Source organism: Sus scrofa, chromosome 3 (genome assembly GCF_000003025.6).
Source record: "Sus scrofa isolate TJ Tabasco breed Duroc chromosome 3, Sscrofa11.1, whole genome shotgun sequence".
Classification (NCBI taxonomy): Eukaryota; Metazoa; Chordata; class Mammalia; order Artiodactyla; family Suidae; genus Sus; species Sus scrofa.
The window spans coordinates 6,297,629-6,315,500 of NC_010445.4; the positions used below are offsets into that span (position 1 = coordinate 6,297,629).

General features: G+C 44.0%; 1 protein-coding gene across 2 annotated transcripts in view; it reads left to right on the forward strand.

Moving 5' to 3' along the window:
- Positions 1-17,872, forward strand: part of ARPC1A (actin related protein 2/3 complex subunit 1A) — a 28,270-nt gene that overhangs the window by 1,372 nt on the left and 9,026 nt on the right. The window contains exons 2-6 of one of the 2 annotated variants that reach the window (XM_005661855.3): positions 3,948-4,040; positions 5,341-5,445; positions 11,047-11,269; positions 14,218-14,325; positions 16,770-16,982. In XM_005661855.3, coding sequence (XP_005661912.1) covers positions 3,977-4,040; positions 5,341-5,445; positions 11,047-11,269; positions 14,218-14,325; positions 16,770-16,982 — 713 coding nt within the window. In that variant the 5' untranslated portion in view covers positions 3,948-3,976. 2 annotated transcript variants of the gene reach the window in all.

Below are 17,872 nucleotides of genomic sequence, written 5' to 3' on the forward strand. Positions count from 1 at the left end.
CTGTTAGGGAGTAGGTGTAAGTGGCTGCTTCCTACCACAAAGGAATCAGAAACCTTCCAAGGTTAATTCATCCACTTATCACAATTAAAAGAGGGGATCATCTTAGAAAATTAAATCTCCTGCTGAGAGAGGAGATGTAATCCGTATTCTGATCTAGTTAATTAATCCTATACTGAAACAAGTTCTGCCCAAAGAGGCTTAAAATGGTAAGACCGGTGTCTGGAACTGGAACCTGTCTCTGAACACTGTGGAGGGTGTGGTGACCTTGCTGGAGCACCTGGTATTGCTGGCTTAGGTAATGAGAGCAATTAGAATCCGGATGAATCACTGTCTCGAAAACAGACCCTAAGTAGGAACTGACATTCCCCACTGTACAAATACTTTATAAAGCTCTAGAGCCAAGAATTTAAAGCATATGTAGGTGTTTCCAAGTTCAGAGGTGACTAACTGGTATGTGTTTATTTCTAGAGATGGTTCAAAGGCCTTAGGTCAAAGGGAGAAAGGGAACCGACTTACTGAGCATCTCTTTGGGACCAGAATTTGAACTGCATGCTTTCCTGTGTTAGTTAGTCCTCCTACCAGTGGCCTTGGGATGTCAATGACATGTCCATTTAACAGATGACCAAAAATGAGTTTTAGAGATTGAGTGACCTGCCCAGGGTTTCCTGGCTAGAGAAGGGACTTGGCCGGTGGAGGAGATCCCTGGAATCATACTGTGCTGTGAGCTATTATCTTTCTCAATGCCAGACGTTAAAAGGTCACAATAGAAGTGTGTTAAATTGACTGTCAGCACCTTTTTTGTCCCTTTTTCTCCTTTCTACCCTCCTTAAGACCAAGATTTTCAGATTTCACTTAAATATGAATCACAGTTTAGAAATTATAATTATCACCCTGTGACAGAAGGTACCTTTCTCTTGGTACAAAATTCAAGCTGTCATTATTCAGCTTTCACTGAGTTCGATGAATACAAGCTCTGTTTACTGGTGCCGTATGGATTTGACAGACATGAGTGTTGCCTTGGCCTACAGACTTAAAATAGCCACGTGATTATAAAAGAAGTACAGGTCTGAGTGTCTGTCCAAATATGGAACCTGAATGATATAACAAAATTAGAAACGCAATTTTAGAAGTAATTATGCCATTGAGTAAACGTTTACCTCTTTTGAAAAAGGCTTTGCTACCTTGCTTATAAACCTGAATTCTGGAATGAGAACGCCTCTGTCTGCACCTTTCCTTTTTTAACTATACATGAAATACGTGCTTTTAATGCAGGGAGATGTTTACATTAAATTATTGATTTGCAGAGCAATTTTGTTTCAGTTAACAAATGAGCACTTAAAATGTGGCATTTAAGCAAAATTGCTTGTAGTTAAGGAGATATTTGTGACACAACATGTTGTTTTGAGTAAACTAAGAGTGAAACCTTTTGTAATGAGTAAGCATCTGATAGCAGAGAAAAAGAATCACATAGTGAGCAGCTAGAAGTTTATTTTTAAAGTTAAGCAGTCTCATTTGAATTCATTAAAATTTTTGTTTCCAGCCAGAGACTTTTTATTTGTGAGTTGCTGTTTAGAATGTGTGCAGGTAAAAATTAATGACCTGAATATCCTCTCTGTTAGAATAGCATGTGAAACCCTGCCATTTCTCTGCCAGTTCGAGATATCAGATGTTTTATTTAAGGGTACACGTCTCTCTTTTTGACCTTTGGGTTTCTTTACAACAATTAGCAGAGACATTTCCTTTGCTTTCCACTGAGATTGATTTCTGCTTTGTCTGCTGAACTTTCATTGTTCCCTTCGAAACCTTTTGGTGACCCTTCCGTTCATTTCCTGCTTGCATCAGAATTCCTATCTTACATTTCAGTCTCCACCCTAGGTTGACTCGACTTGTGCTTAAGTGTATTGAAACTTCAGAATGTATGAGAGTGCCTCTTAAAAATGATAAAATGGGATGGGGTGAGGGTGCCCTGGCTGCATTTTTGAAAAAATTTCTATTTCAGGTAATGGTTGCTTCCTCAGTGGATCTAGATTTGGGTGCCTACAAAATAGAGAATTTGATTTGACTTTTAATTTAATGATATTTCACAGATGCCTGCTTTTTATTTTGTTACAGTAAAAAATTTAAAGAGTAATGTAGGCGTTCCCGTTGTGGAGCAGCAGAAACGAATCTGACTAGGAACCATGAGGTTGTGGGGTTCGCTCCCTGGCCTCGCTCAGTGGGTTAAGGATCCAGCATTGCCATGAGCTGTGGTGTAGGTTGCAGACGCGGCTCGGATCTCGAGTTGCTGTGGCTGTAGTGTGGGCTGGCAGCTATAGGTCCAATTAGACCCCAACCTGGGAACCTCCATATGCCATGAGTGCGGCCCTAAAAAGCAAATAAATAAATAGAGTAATGTAACAAACACCTCCCTACTTTTTGCCTAGATTCACCAGTTGTTAACATATTGCCACATTTGCTCTGTGTATCTCCTTGTCCTAAATGATTGAAAATAGATAACAGAAGACATCATGACACTTCATCCCTAAAGACTTCATCATCTTTATCTCCTAAGAGTTAGAACCATCTCCTTCCTAAGAGCAAACCGCTATCATATTTAAGAAATTGGAGGGAGTTCCCGTCGTGGCGCAGTGGTTAACAAAGCTGACTAGGAACCATGAGGTTGCGGGTTCGATCTCTGCCCTTGCTCAGTGGGTTAACGATCCGGCGTTGCCGTGAGCTGTGGTGTAGGTTGCAGACGCGGCTCGGATCCCAAGTTGCTGTGGCTCTGGCGTAGGCCGGTGGCTATAGCTCCGATTCAACCCCTAGCCTGGGAACCTCCATATGCCGCGGGAGCGGCCCAAGAAATAGCAACAATAACAACAACAACAACAACAACAAAAAAGACAAAAGACAAAAAAGAAAAAAAAAAAGAAATTGGAAATAATTCCATATTGTTATGTGATAGGTACTCCAAATTAAAATGTTTCCTATTTTACAAAATACATCTTTTACAGCTGTTTAAAAAATAATAGCTTTACAGTCACGTTTCATTTATCGAATTTGGTTTTCATAGCTCTTTAATCTGGAACACACACACACACACCTCCCCCACATTCTGGTTTTAAGTTTCCCTTTTAACTAATTCCACTCCCCTTTATTTCCTATAAACTAGAAATTAGGTCCAGATCTTGATTGGACTTAGTAGATATGTTTGGCATAAATTCTTCATAGGTAGGTTGGCTATATTACCAGGTTTCTCCAGGATAGTCCTGCGGCCTGTTTTCACAGCATAATTACTAATAATGCCCCATTTTGCTCTCTTAAAAGTAGTCTGGTCTGGTTAATAAATTAAGTGTTCACTATTTATAAGTAATGATGTGCACTTCAGGTTGCCTCCCATCAGGAGGCCCCAACAGATTTATATCGTTCCACTACTAATGATACAAAGATTGATTTCTTGGTTGAGATGGTAACTGCCAGATTCGTTTCGTTTTTGTTGTTGTTTGTTTTTTTGTAAAGGCATGTTTTTCTCTTAAGTCAGCGATCTGTGGGATGATCATTTGAGACTGTATGAATATCTTCTACCCCAACAGTCTTTTTTTTTTTTTTTTTTGGCTGCACACAGAACATGTGGAAGTTCCAGGGGCCAGGGATCAAACCTACATCATGGCAGTGACCCAAGCACAGCAGCAACAATGCTGGACCCTTAACCCACTGAGCCACCAGGAAACTCCCCAGCAGTCTTTAACTCAAGGTTTTAGAGTCCTCTGATGACCCTTACCAGAATAATTACACATTAGTGGTTACAATGCTAATTGTATTTAAATGATTAAGTTTTGACATTGAGATTGATTCTTTTTTGGTGGAAGAATAATGTTTTATTTAACCCCAAACATTTCAGGATCCCCAGACAACTTAAATATGGGTTGCCTACCATTTTAAATGCTTTTTTCTGTTGCTCATTGCAGCTTTCTGTCCTTTGAAAACACTGAGAATAATGTCCCTGCATCAGTTTTTACTAGAGCCAATCACCTGTCATGCCTGGAACAGGGATCGTACCCGTAAGTATGCTATTAACTTTGCTCCTTTATTTTGATGCCTTTGATGCTTTTAGATGTAAGCATCTTTAGGGAATCGTATTTCAGTGTCATATGTGAACAGGACATATATAGATTCAGTAGGAAACCGGGTCAGTCCTTTGGTTTATAAATAGAGACGTCAAGGCTTAGAGTGATAGAAGGACTTTCTAGTGGTTACACCCAAGTTCATGTCAGAGCCATTGTTAGCACTCAGGCCTTCTGGCTCCTCGTCCACTTACTTCTCTACAGTACCACCTGAAGGATGGTTGATATTAGAGACATCTTTCATTGCCCTAATAACTCAGTGTCTGGCATAGTTGTGCAGTAACACCCATCCAGCATTTAGTCAGAATACTCAGACCTAGAAATAAGCCATTACAGAGGCTGTGGTTTACATACAGACATACTGAGAGCCGTATCATCTCGTACTTACTATGTTATTCACAATAAGCTTGAGTTTCCAGGTTTTTGGCTCCAGCAAACTTAAAGGGGATGAAGACTTAGAAGTAGGCCAATATAGCAAGCAAAGTGCAGGTAATATGACTAGGAGAAGGGGGAAAAATCTAAAAACGAACAAATAAATGTCAGAGATTTATTCTCTATCTAAAATAACAGCTTTTGGAGTTCCCGCTGTGGCGCCGCAGAAACAAATCCGACTAGGAACCATGAGGTTGCGAGTTTGATCCCTGGCCTCGCTCAGTGGGTCAAGGATCCAGCATTGCCATGAGCTGTGGTGTAGGTTGAAGACGCGGCTCGGATCCCATGTTGCTGTGGCCCTGGCACAGGCCGGCGGCTGCAACTCTGATTCAGCCCCTATCCTGGGAACCTCCATATGCTGAGGGTGTGGCCCTAAAAAGCAAAAAAAAAAAAAAAAAAGGAAATTTTTAAATAAAAATAAAATAAAGCATGGGGTATAAGTAGAGGTAAAAATAATAAAGGAATTCTTCGGGATGAATATTGGGAACTCCCCCCCCCTTTTTTTTTTAAATTTTGGCTGCACCCACAGCATGTGGAAGTCCAGGCCAGGGATTGAACCTGAGCCACAGCCACATCAACACCAGATCCGTAACTGACTGCGCTGGGCCGGGGATCAAACCTGAGCCTCTACAGAGACACACCCACTGTAGTGGGGAGATAATTAGCCCACCGCACCACAGCAGGAGCTTATGGAACTGTTTTCCAAAACCACTTTCCTATCCCCTCCTTCAGTCTGTTTTTAAAATGCCAGCTGTAATGTGCCTTTTTTGGTGACAATTTCAAGTTCATTCACTTTTTTCTCCAGAGATTGCCCTTAGCCCCAATAATCATGAAGTCCACATATATAAGAAGAATGGGAGCCAGTGGGTGAAAGCTCACGAACTCAAGGAGCACAACGGACACATCACAGGTAAGGGAAGATGGCCGTGAGCTTGTGCTGTCTCCAAGTTCAGCAGTCTTCTCTTTACATGAAGAGCCCAATAGGCTGCCATAACATTTCAGGTTGTGCAGCATTTCCTGAGTTTTCTTTAGACAATGTGAGAAAATACCATGATAGGGATCTCAGTCTCTAAGGGCATCCGGAAACCCAGCTCTTACACAGGCTCTGCTACTGTTACGGAAAACACTGAACCTGCTCTGGGGACTAAAGAGCTTAGATGAGAGGAGACGTGAAAGCGGAAACCAGACAGCAGGTCAGCTGTGGGAAACCGCAAGCCAAGCTGTGTTCCCAAGTCCCGAGGGAACACAGTGTCTTCCAAAAGTTTCCTGGGTGCTGTTTTGGGGGCGAAGAAGACATTCCAAAATATTGAAAAGGACAAAGAGTGATGTGACAAACACCTGTATCCCTGCCACCCAGAATTAGCAGCTGCTTATCTTTTTTCCTGTGCCAGAAAACTAAACTTAGGAAACAACGATTTAATCATAAGGAGTATTGTTCCTTATGATTAAAGGCACCAGTCCTGTCCTTCTCCCCCAGAAGGCAGTCTGTAATTTGGGATGACATTGTCTCTCGTGTGTGTGTGTGTGTGTGTGTGTGTGTGTGTGTGTGTGAACAAGCTTTGGTACTATTGGCTCCTATTTTTAAATACTGCATAAATGGCATCATATCATTCCTCTCCTGCAGCTTCCTTTGACACTGTTTCTGAGCTCTCTGTAAGTAGGCGTATCCAGAGCAAGGTGATTCCTTTCCAACCCACTGCTTAGCATTCTTACCTCATTTACTTACTCTTTGCTCCGTTGAAGGACATTTAAGTTGTTTCCACTTTTCCCTTGTTCCATGGAAGTACTAAATTAGGCGTCCCTGGGCAGGTCTCCCTCTGTGTGTGAATGTTTGTCTCTGGGAGACTTGGGGTGCCTCGGGCGTGTGCACGTCTTCAGCCTGGAGGGGCGCCATCTGATGGCCCCATCCTCCCAGCTCTGAGCAGGAGTGTTTATCCTCCCGCGTCCCACACAGGCTTGCACCGTCTGATGAGTGAATAGTGGTCTCTCGGTAAGTGGCATTTCCCTGATGAATCGCAAGGTGGAGCAGATGTTTATCAGCCATCTGGGTTCTCTTTTTTGTGACTTTACTTTTCATAACTCCTAACCATTTTCCCATTGAGTTTTATCTTTTTCTGGTCGATTTCTCGAAGACTGAGGCAGATTCCTATGTTGTACAGTACCTTTCAGCTTTGACAAAAACTATCAATAAATAGAAGGGGAGGGGAGTTCCCGTCGTGGCTCCGTGGTTAACGAATCCAACTAGGAACCATGAGGTTGCGGGTTCGATCCCTGGCCTTGCTCAGTGGGTTAGGGATCCAGCATTGCCGTGAGCTGTGGTGTAGGTCGCAGTCACAGCTCGGATCCTGCGTTGCTGTGGCTGTGGCGTAGGCTGGCGGCAACAGCTCCCATGAAACCCATAGCCTGGGAACCTCCATATGCTGAGGGTGCGGCCCTAGAAAAGGCAAAAAAACAAACAAAAAAACCCCATGAACTTACTGCTATGTTCAGGAAGAACTCTTGTTCTTTGACCCTTACTGCTATAATTTCTTTTTTATCCTATTTTCTGGCTCGGTGATTCAACCCCTTCTGTAAACAGTTTGGCCAAGCACATTGAAAACTTGTTCTTTACTCTTTTTTTCTTATTTATGTATTTATTTATTTATTTTGTCTTTTTAGAGCTGCAACCACGGCATGTGGAAGTTCCCAGGTGAGGGGTTGAATTAGAGCTGCAGCCGCCGGCCTACATCACAGCCATAGCAACGCCAGATCCAAGCCGTGTCTGCAACTTAGCAACACTGGATCCTTAACCCACTGTGCAAGACCAGGGATTGAACCCACATCCTCATGGATACTAGTCAAGTTAGTTACCACTGAGCCACAACAGGAATTCCTTATTTTTTTCTTAAATGGCCACACCCACAGCATATGGAAGTTCCTGGGCCAAGGATTAAATCCGAACTGCGGCTGACCTACACCCGAGGTGTAGCAACACCAGATCCTATAACCCACTGTACCAGGCCGGGGATTGAACTCGTGCCTCTGCAGCCACCCGAACCACTACATTCCGATTCTTAGTCCACTGCACTGCAGCAGGAACTCCAGTAATTTTTTAAACTTTAATTGGGACCCTGGAGTTTTGCCTGTAACCCCCAACATACTAGTTAGTTTAAAAATATTCTTCCTCCCCATCAGAAAAAAAAACCTCATGTTTTGACCCTCTGCACCTTTTCATTGTATCCCCAGCAAAAAACTCATGACCGTCCCTTCTTGGTTTTACCATGGATTTGTTTGTGATGCTCGTTGGGGGCCAACTAACTCTATTACCAAACCAGCACCAAAGACATAACTTCTATTTTTGTCACTGTTCCTTTCCCATGACCTTATTTCCATTAGATTTGGCCTGTTTTCTTTAAGTCCCTTTGCCAGTGGCCTTACAGCCTAAAAATAAGAACACTTTATTTATTTATTTATTTATTCCTTTTTTGGAAATTTTTTTATTAAAGTATAGTTAATTTATAGTGTTGTGCTATTTTCTGCTATACAGCACAGTCATACTTACACATTCTCTTTCTTATATTATCTTCCATCGTGTTCTATCCTAGGAGATGAGATATAGTTCCCTGTGTTATACAGTAAGACCCCACTGCCTATCCTTTTTTTTTTTTTTTTGCTTTTGCTTTTTAGGGCTGCACTCACAGCATATGGAAGTTCCCAGACAGCTAGGAGTCAAATCAGAGCTGCAGCTGATAGCCACAGCCACAGCCACACCAGAGCCAAGCCTCGTCTGTGACGTATGGTTCATGGCAGCGCTGGATCCTTAACCCACTGAGCAAGGCCAGGATCAAACCCTCTGAGCCGTAAGGGGAACTTAACATAAACATAATAACATAGCGAGAACGCAACAAATGGAATCGTCTGCATGTACTATAACCCCAAACTCCAAGTCCATCCCACTCCCTTCCCTCTCAACCACAAGTCTGAAGAACACTCATATTTTAAATTGGAATTTCAGCATTAGGAAATACTTTAAAAGAGAAAGGGCTAAGATGAAAAACCAAAGAAATAGCCAAAAAAAAAAAAAAAAAAGTGAAATAGTTATGAGCTTTTCCTCCCCTGCTTCTCTTTTGGAGTCCTTTGAACTTGGGCCTGTTTTCTGTCCAGATGCTCAAATGACATTTTTTTTTTTTTTTTTTTAAGATCTGAAAAAAACTGTTGTTGGAAAAGTCTAAATATAACTCTGTGGCAGGAGACCAAGGATCAAACATTTCTCAGAGAGACAGTCACTACAGAAAAAGAAAATTATCCTCTGAAGCTTTTTAGAAGCAAAGACTAGTCAGTACTACACAGAGAGTATGGCCCACATCAAAGGGATATCAGAGTTCTGGTGTTTTTCTTTGAGTTTATTCTTTTGTGTTAAATGTTGGATCACCATCTCTTTTTCAAAAAATACTTCACTTAGGACAGTTTCAAACAGACAGCATATAAAAGTGGAATAAAGTAATGAGCCCCTGCATACCCATCACTCAGATTCAGCAATTATCAGTTCACAGCCAATCTTGTTCTCAACTCACTTCCCTCCTTCTTGTACAATTTTCAAGCACATCCCAGATGTTGCATCATTTCGTACTGCAGTTAGTGTCTAAAAGATAAGGAATCTTCAGTAATAACCAATACAGTAGTCTGTTTTAATCGGCATTGTAATAAGGTACACACATGGCTGTGATTAGTTGCTCTTAAGTTTATAGGTTCCCTTCTCTTTCTTTTTTTTTTTTTTTTTTTTGTGACTTAACCAGCTGAGTGAGGCCAGGGATTGAACCCACATCCTCATGGATACTAGTCAGGTTCTCAACCCGCTGAGCCACAATGGAAACTCCCATATCATAGATAATTTTAACTGGAGCAAAAAGGTATATGCTTGAATATTTATTCCCGTTTTATCTATTTTAGTAAGCAATTGGAAACTAACAAAGTGTTCAGATGTTTGGTGAAATTATTATAAGATCTATGTTCTAAAATAATGTACAACAGTTGCTAACTTATAAAAAAAACAGAAGAATTCCCTTCGTAGCTCAGTGTTAACAAATCTGACTAGTATCCATGAGGACACAGGTTTGATCCCTGGCTTTGCTCAGTGGGTTAAGGATCTGACGTTGCCGTGAGCTGTGGTGTAGGTTGAAGATGAGGCTCAGATTCCGCATTGCTGTGGCTGTGGTGTAGGCCGGCGAATACAGCTCCAATTTGACTCCTGGCCTGGGAACCTCCATGTGCCACAGATGTGGCTCTAAAAAGACAAAATAGGGAGTTCCCATCGTGGCTCAGGGGTTAACGAACCCAGCTAGCATCCGTGAGGACACAGGTTCAATCCCTGGCCTTACTCAGTGGGTTAAGGATCCAGCGTTGCTGTGAGCTGTGGTGTAGGCCGGCGGCTACAGCCGCGACTCAGACCCTAGCCTGGGAAGGTCCATATGCCGAGGATGCAGCCCTAAAAAGCAAAAAAGAAAAAAAAAAAAAAAGACAAAATAAAATAAAAAACAGAAGGAAGTATTTACCATGATATTAATATCCATTGCAGGAGGATGTGTATGGATGTTGAGAATGGAAACAGGGCTTTTTTGACTTTCTGTGTGTCCCATAAGATGTTTGTCTTATGACAGTATGTGAGTTTGTTTTTGTAGTAAAAAATAACATTTAAAATCTAATAAAGAGGGTTGCAAAGCTGTCCTGTAATGAATGGATTTACAATACATTGAGAATACGCTCCCCCATCTTTTTCCCTTCAGCCCCGTACGTATAAGTGAGCTGACTATTCCTGTAACTGAATGAAGGAATGAAGTCTTCACACTACACATGTGACTGTGATTTATGACTAATGGAGACTTCATCTTATTTTTTTCATATAAATGTTAAATATGTTCATTATTTTTAGGGAGATATCCATAATAAAAATCCATTAGTGGAATTTCTGGATCTTCAATGTTAAACTGTATTTATAGAAAACACCTCATCCATAAACTATAAGAAAACCTGAGTCATAACAGATTTTACTCTTGGTGTATAGCAAACTGACCTTGACTTTGGGGTCCTTCACGGAGGCACCAGTAAGTAAATGACTGGTCAAATAAGAAAGAGAACTCTTACATGCAGATACATATTTAACTCTCTCCTAGTTTGGATGCAAAGATACTCAAAGACTTTCATAGAAGCCGTGTCATCTAGAAAAGATATTTCAGTTAGTTTAAGATACAGTGACCTTCAGAAGTCCCTCAATATATATTTCCCCCCTCTATACCGAAGATTATTTACCCCCTGTGTTGTTTTACTTGGATGTCATGAGGCAGACTTGCAGTTAATATCATGGAATGCAGTCTATTACTAAATGAATAAAGATACTTCCAGACCCCCCAAAAAAAAAAAAATCCAATAAAGAGGGAAGAAAAAATTCTTCCACCATATGCCAGCGCCCCCCTGCCCGTGCCATGTCAGTTGTCACCGGCCATGCAAAGCAGATGATACCACATCTCACCTGCAGGTATTGACTGGGCTCCCAAGAGCGACCGCATCGTCACTTGCGGGGCAGACCGCAATGCCTACGTCTGGAGTCAGAAAGACGGTGTCTGGAAGCCAACGCTGGTCATCCTGAGAATTAACCGTGCAGCTACTTTCGTCAAGTGGTCCCCGCTGGAGAACAAATTTGCTGTGGGCAGCGGAGCACGACTCATTTCTGTTTGTTACTTCGAGTCTGAAAATGACTGGTGAGCAACATTCAAATATTCTTAATTTCTTTCTGTGCAGTCACGGATGTGGACTGACGTGTCCTCGGTGACTTGAGACCCTGGGTAAAGGCTTAACTCTCACTTCAGCTTTTCCTCATCTGGAGATTTTCTCTTTCCTTTGAAATTCTCCATTCTCTAAGATGAGCGTTTTTCCGTCTTAGGTGCACAGTGAGTCATCTCACGTTTTTCTCATATTAATACTGAGCTTTGCTTTCCTCTTTCTGATCTCCTAACTGGTTAGTTCTTTAAGATGCTGCAACTCTCCTCACTCCATACTGTCCAAATTGGTGTGTTTTACTCTGATATATAAATTATAAACTTGAAAGATTACCAGTGCCCTGAGGAATAATTTTTTCCCATCTCTGCCACTTAAATATCTAGAATTCTTCCAGATCACAGCATTCTCCTTTCTTTAAAGTTTGCTAGCCAAATCTGTGTCCTGGTTAATATTTTACTTGTTTAAACTGTTGAAGTAAGAATTGACCAAAATCTTGGAAATATAACCAGCCTGTTGTACTTCCTTTATACTGTAAAACACTTGTAGCAGCGCCAGTCAAAATACAGAGGTTTATTTTATGGCTAAGTAACTTATCTTAACTACTTCTTCCTGCTTACTTTGATAAGGAAGTGACTCTGCCTGGCACATGTTCAGAAATGGTGGTAAATACCCTTCAATGTGGACTGTCATTTAGTGCAAAAAATAGCAGAGTATACATTACTCTTCATGTGCCAAAACAGGGAAAGGAAAGGATTATCATGTTACATTTTGTAATTTAGTAAAACCTCAAACTTTGTCTTACCTACACCACAGCTCACAGCAACACCAGATCCTTAACCCACTGAGCGAGGCCAGGGATCGAACCTGCAACCTCATGGTTCCTAGTCAGATTCATTTCCGCTGCACCATGACGGGAACGCCAAGAAACTTTGATCCTTTGAAAGAAGTTTTTGAATTTGCAGCAAGACTGAATTATGAATTGAAGACCTGGGTTTTTCTTTCAAGCATGTGTAAAAATAAGGCTCACAAAATGTTTGTTGCCTGCTAGAAATTGTTCAGAAGGCTCACTGTAACAAATAGAATGAGAAATAGTTTCTTTCCTGGGTAACCTTCAACCTCAGTGACTCACATTTTTATTCATCGAAAAATAATCTCAAACACATGTAAATTGAGCTTTACTGCAGTACAAGGTATTGTCACTGGAACAAGCCGTAAGTTCAGGGGAATGTCTCAGCTTTGGCACAACATTTCATTGGTATGACCCTGAGTACTTTCCAACAACCTCTAAAAGCCTTTAACATAAAATAATTGTGCTATAAAACAAGTCAGAATGTTGTGTATTTTTCAGAAAGGCCCGTAAGAAAAAGATTCTGTACTTAGGTTGTTTCCATTTCTTGGCTATTGTGAACTACAATAAACACGGAAGTACATATAAAAAAGAAGAAAGAGGACTTCCTGTCTTGGCACAGCTGAAATGAATCCGACTGGGAGCCATGAGGTTGCAGGTTTGCTCCCTGGCCTCGTTCAGTGGGTTGGGGATCCAGTGTTGCCAAGAGCTGTGGTGTAGGTCACAGACGCGGCTCGGCTCTGGCATTGCTGTGGTTCTGGCGTAGGCCGGCAGCTACGGCTCTCACTGGACCCCTAGCCTGGGAACCTCCATGTGCTGCGGGTGCGGCCCTAGAAAGACAAAAGGGGGGAACTAAAGAAGACTCTATAGAAAAGAAATTTCACATTTCAGGAAGGACATTTGACTTGAGATCAAGTCTCTCAGCTCCTGGACAATAGAACATGACTGGTTTGTTGTTATTGTTGTTAGTATTTTGTCTTTTTAGGGCCTTACCTATGGCTTATGGAGTCCCCAGGCTAGGGGTCGAATCAGAGCTGCAGCTGCTGGCCTGTGCCACAGCCACAGCAATGTCAGATCCGAGCTGCATATGTGACCTACGATGCAGCTTGTGGCAACGCAGGATCCTTAACCCACTGAGAGAGGCCAGGTCGAAGCCACGTCCTCAAGGATACTGTGTTGGTTCTTAACCTGCTGAACCACAACAGAACTGTCGGAACCTGGTTGGTTTTTAATTGGCAGTTTAGGGGTAGAAATTGAATTAGGCCGGAATAATGACTGATCTTAGACATAAATGTTTTGAGTGGTAGAGTCAGACTCACATCCAGTAAGTTCTGCTAATTTATTGATTTCTCTGAAAAATAAAAAAGAATTCTCAGGAGTTCCCGTTGTGACACAGCGGGAAATGAATCCAGCTAGGCTCCATGAGGATTCGATCCCCGGCCTTGCTCAGTGGGTTAAGGATCCATTGTTGCCATGAGCTGTGGTGTAGGTCATAGTTGTGGCTCAGATCCCAAGTGGCTGTGGCTGTGGCTGTGGCCAGCAGCTGTAGCTCCTGTTTGACCCCTAACCTGGGAACTTCCATATGCCGTGGGTGGGGCACTAAAAAGCAAAAAGAAAAAAAAAAAAGAAAAGAAAGAATTTTCAGCTGCACGGGGGACTTGGGAAATTAAACTATTTTATAACTCAAACTTAACCCAAAATGAAGTAACATGATTTGTCATTGAATATTTGTAATGAGAATACAAGCAATTTCAAACCTCAATTTGTACTTCAAAGGTTAGAATCACACCTAATCAGAAACTCTAGGGGGGACGGTACCAGAGTTAATCCATAAATATACTTACTCTTGAGGATCCCCTGGCAGCCAAAATGTTCAGAACCAGCTGCTCTGATGCGAATGTCCAAGCCTGAAGGACAGGAGAGCAAAGGGGCCTCTGGCCGTCCCGCTTCCTCCCTCCTTTAGAAAGGCACCCTCTCTGGCAGAGGGCCGGCAGCCAGAGAGCTCGAGTAAATGTTTTCGCCTGACACACTTCTGTGGGTCATTGATAAGTGGATGAACTAGTGGCTTTTCTCCTTTCATAGGTGGGTGAGCAAGCACATTAAAAAGCCGATTCGCTCCACGGTCCTCAGCTTGGACTGGCATCCCAACAATGTCTTGCTGGCGGCAGGATCCTGTGACTTCAAATGCAGGTGAGGACAAGGGAGGGCCGGGAGACGGCCGGGAGCTGTCCCCTGTCCATCTTTCCCCAGGGGTCTTGGAGGTTCCTTTTCTTTGTAAGGCCCTGTGCTAGGACTCAGGTGGAAGGAGCCTGTGATCTAGAAAAGAACTAAAGCAAGTGCAGAAAAAGGACTAGCAGGGGCTGCCAGGACGGAGCCAGGGCGTCTGCTCCGGCAGGACAGCCAGGGTCTGGATGCGGTGTGGTGTCCGCGCCCCCCCACCCCCCACCCCCAACCAGAGTTCTTTCTCATTTCATGACCCAGGCCGCAGACTCCAGAGGGGAACGAAGATGAGCACAGCAGAGCTGAGCAGTGCTCTGCTCTTCCTCGCACAGCCCTTTACCAAGAGCTGTAAGGGTCATACAGTGTAACTGCTTTCTAAAGCCGTTCTCTATCACAAAGGCTTCTTTTCCACTTCGGGGGAGAAGAAGCAGGTGGATGTTGCTTTATGTTGCCCCTGAGGTGGGCTGGAAAATGGGAACATCTTTCTTCAGGAAGCTCTGTGCAGAAGTTCCAGACACCCTGGCTGGTGATTTATATTCTAATACCCAAGGGGGTGTTTGGTTTGGCTTTTTTTTTTAAGGGATATTTATGGGATTTTGGTTGTGAGATGGGGGTACAGTAATGTCAAAGTAATTTTTGGAAAAAGGCTGGTTCTTCTATTTGAAGACCAGGGTAACAGTAAAGATGGTTTCATAAGCGCGAGTTTCGTTGCTTGTGATGTGTTACCCAGAGTCGGTCTAGCTCCCCGAGAAGATGGAACTAAGTGGTACTTCACCACGTCACCTGGATTGGCAGGCTGTGTCTAAAAATTTCTTGTACGAATAGCATAGAATTCCAGAATAAACTTGGCTTTGACGGGGTCCTGTGGGTTAGGGTCTCTTCTGTTTGAACTCGCCGGTTGGCACCTGAGAACCACCCGCTCTGTCCCAGCTTCTGATGAGTAAGCAGTGGCCATCGTGATGCGCATTTGAAACGCAGTGATTCTGGGGTCGCATCGTCTAACTTACACGTGACTCACAGTGTCCTTCACCCCACCACTGCCCTGCTCTTCAAGAGCTGCTGCCACCATTGTCATTGTAAGGGGAAAATATTCCAGATTGTTTGCAGAGTCTTGAAGGTTCACAAGTTTTTGAAGAGACACTGTGTAAAGAAATAGCCTTGGAGGGCCAAAGGGACTGAAAGGACCCATTTCCAGCTGTTCTGTATCCCTTCTGCTTCCCAGCTCTGGGTCAGTATCTGCACACACAGCTTTATGGAATTAGAGAAGGAGCCCTATGACCCCAGGCTGTAAAGGACCCACCTTCATTCCAGGCTAGACCTGCCACCAAGGCTGGACAGTGGGCCGGGGTGACACTAGGGAGCGCCTGCTCACTCTTTGCACTGGCCTCCCTTGGCTTCTTCTTTGGCTCTTCCTTCCCTCTTCCCTTCCTCTCTCTTTCTTTCTTTTTTTGATTTTTAGGGCGACACCCACAGCGTATGGAAGTTCCCAGGCTAGTTCCCAGGGGTCGAATCTGAGCTGCAGCTGCTGGCCTACACCACAGCTCACAGCAACACCAGATTTTTAACCCACTGAATGAGGCCAGGGATCGAACCCGCATCCTCATGGATACTAGTCAAGTTCTTTACCGCTGAGCCACAGGGGAACTCTTATCCCTTTCTTTCTTGAAATGAGTTAATAGCATCGGTTATTGCAGGGTGGCAAATGGTTCCTCTCCCACCTTTTTTTTTTTTTCGACAGCACCCACAGCGTACAGAAATTCCAGAGCCAGGGATTGAGTCTGAGCCACAGCTGTGGCAACATCAGCTCCTTAACCCACTGCACCACTCCCCTCCTACCATTTGACTCATGGGCTTCCTGGCCTACTGTGTTGAGAATGATGGTGAAATAGATGGGAAAGTACGCTGTGCTCATTCAGCAGAGTCTGCCGTGGGCGGGGGACGGGCAGGACAGCAAGGCATACCGTCCCCTGTCCCCTGCCTGCAGAATGCACTGTAGGAGGGAAGGCTTTTGTGTTCGTGGCTTCTAGAGCAGGGCCTGCTCATCACAGGCACTTGTGAATATCTATGGATGGAGTGTGTAATTTGCCAAACTCACAGGCAGCCCTTAGAACCCTTCTGTGTCTTAAGGGGTTTGTGCATCCAAACTTGTCATCAGGTTTTGCTTATGAGTCTTTGCATTTGGGGGATACCTTGCAGTAGCTTCCTATGGCCTCGTTCCTTTTTTTTTTTTTTTCTGGCCACAGCGTACAGTAGTTTGACATGGGATCAGTTCCCAGACCAGGGACCCAACCCAAATCACAGGGGTGAAAGCACTGAATCCCAATCATTAGACCACCAGGGAACTCCCTGGCCTATTTCTATAGAAAATAAATTTTCATTTGCTTTTTCCTTTTCTCCCCACCCTTAAATCATAGAGTGTTTTCTGCCTACATTAAAGAAGTGGATGAAAAGCCAGCCAGTACACCCTGGGGCAGCAAGATGCCTTTTGGTCAGCTGATGTCAGAGTTTGGTGGCAGTGGCACTGGTGGCTGGGTGCACGGGGTCAGCTTCTCTGCCAGCGGGAGCCGCCTGGCCTGGGTCAGCCACGACAGCACCGTGTCTGTTGCCGATGCCTCAAAGAGTGTGCAGTGAGTCTTTGCCTTTGTGTGGAGTTGGGTGGTGGGTTGGGGTCTCCACCAGTGGGCCTGGGGTTGCCCTTCCCCGAGTAAAAGCACAGGGCACAAGTGTAAAACCCCAAACCAGAGCTGCACGGCAGCCTCGAAAGTTACGGACGCATATTTTGATCGTCTCTTTGGGGAAGTTTTAAAGACTTCGGTCTCACTGGCAGAAACACTTTTGTGTGTGGTTTTGGCCACGCCCACAGCATGTGGACGTTCCGGACCAGGGATCGAACCCTAGCCACAGCAGTGACAACGCCGGATTCTTAACCGGCTGGGCCCCCAGGAACTCCAGAAACACTTCTTAAGGGAAGTACTGAGAGGAATTCCTTCTGGCTGGCTCCTGACCAGAGTTCCTTCAGATGCCAGTTTCGTCTCCCTGTGAATGCCGACAACACGTAAATGTCATCCACCAGCCTTAGGTCAGATAGGAGATGGGTTCTGACTCTGCGCACAGTGACTCCATTCATCTGGAGCATTATTCAGTGACACCTGACACCCTAGGAGCCGGTCCCTCTGGTGTGTGCGCTGGAGGAACTCCAGTCACAGTGACTCATTGTGAGGGAGGCACCTGCCCAGCCCTGAGGAGACCGTGGCGTCCTGTCAGACTTCAGGATTGCGTTCGCTTACCCTGGGCTGGGCTAGGGGGAGAGGGGACGACTGGGATCCTTTCCGTTTGTGAATCTTGGTTCTTTGCCGGTGAATCCTTTCCACTGGCAGCTGAAAGTAACCCACCTGTAGGAGTTCCCGTCGTGGCGCAATGGTTAACGAATCCAACCGGGAACCATGAGGTTGCGGGTTCGGTCCCTGCCCTTGCTCAGTGGGTTAAGGATCCAGTGTTGCTATGAGCTGTGGTGTAG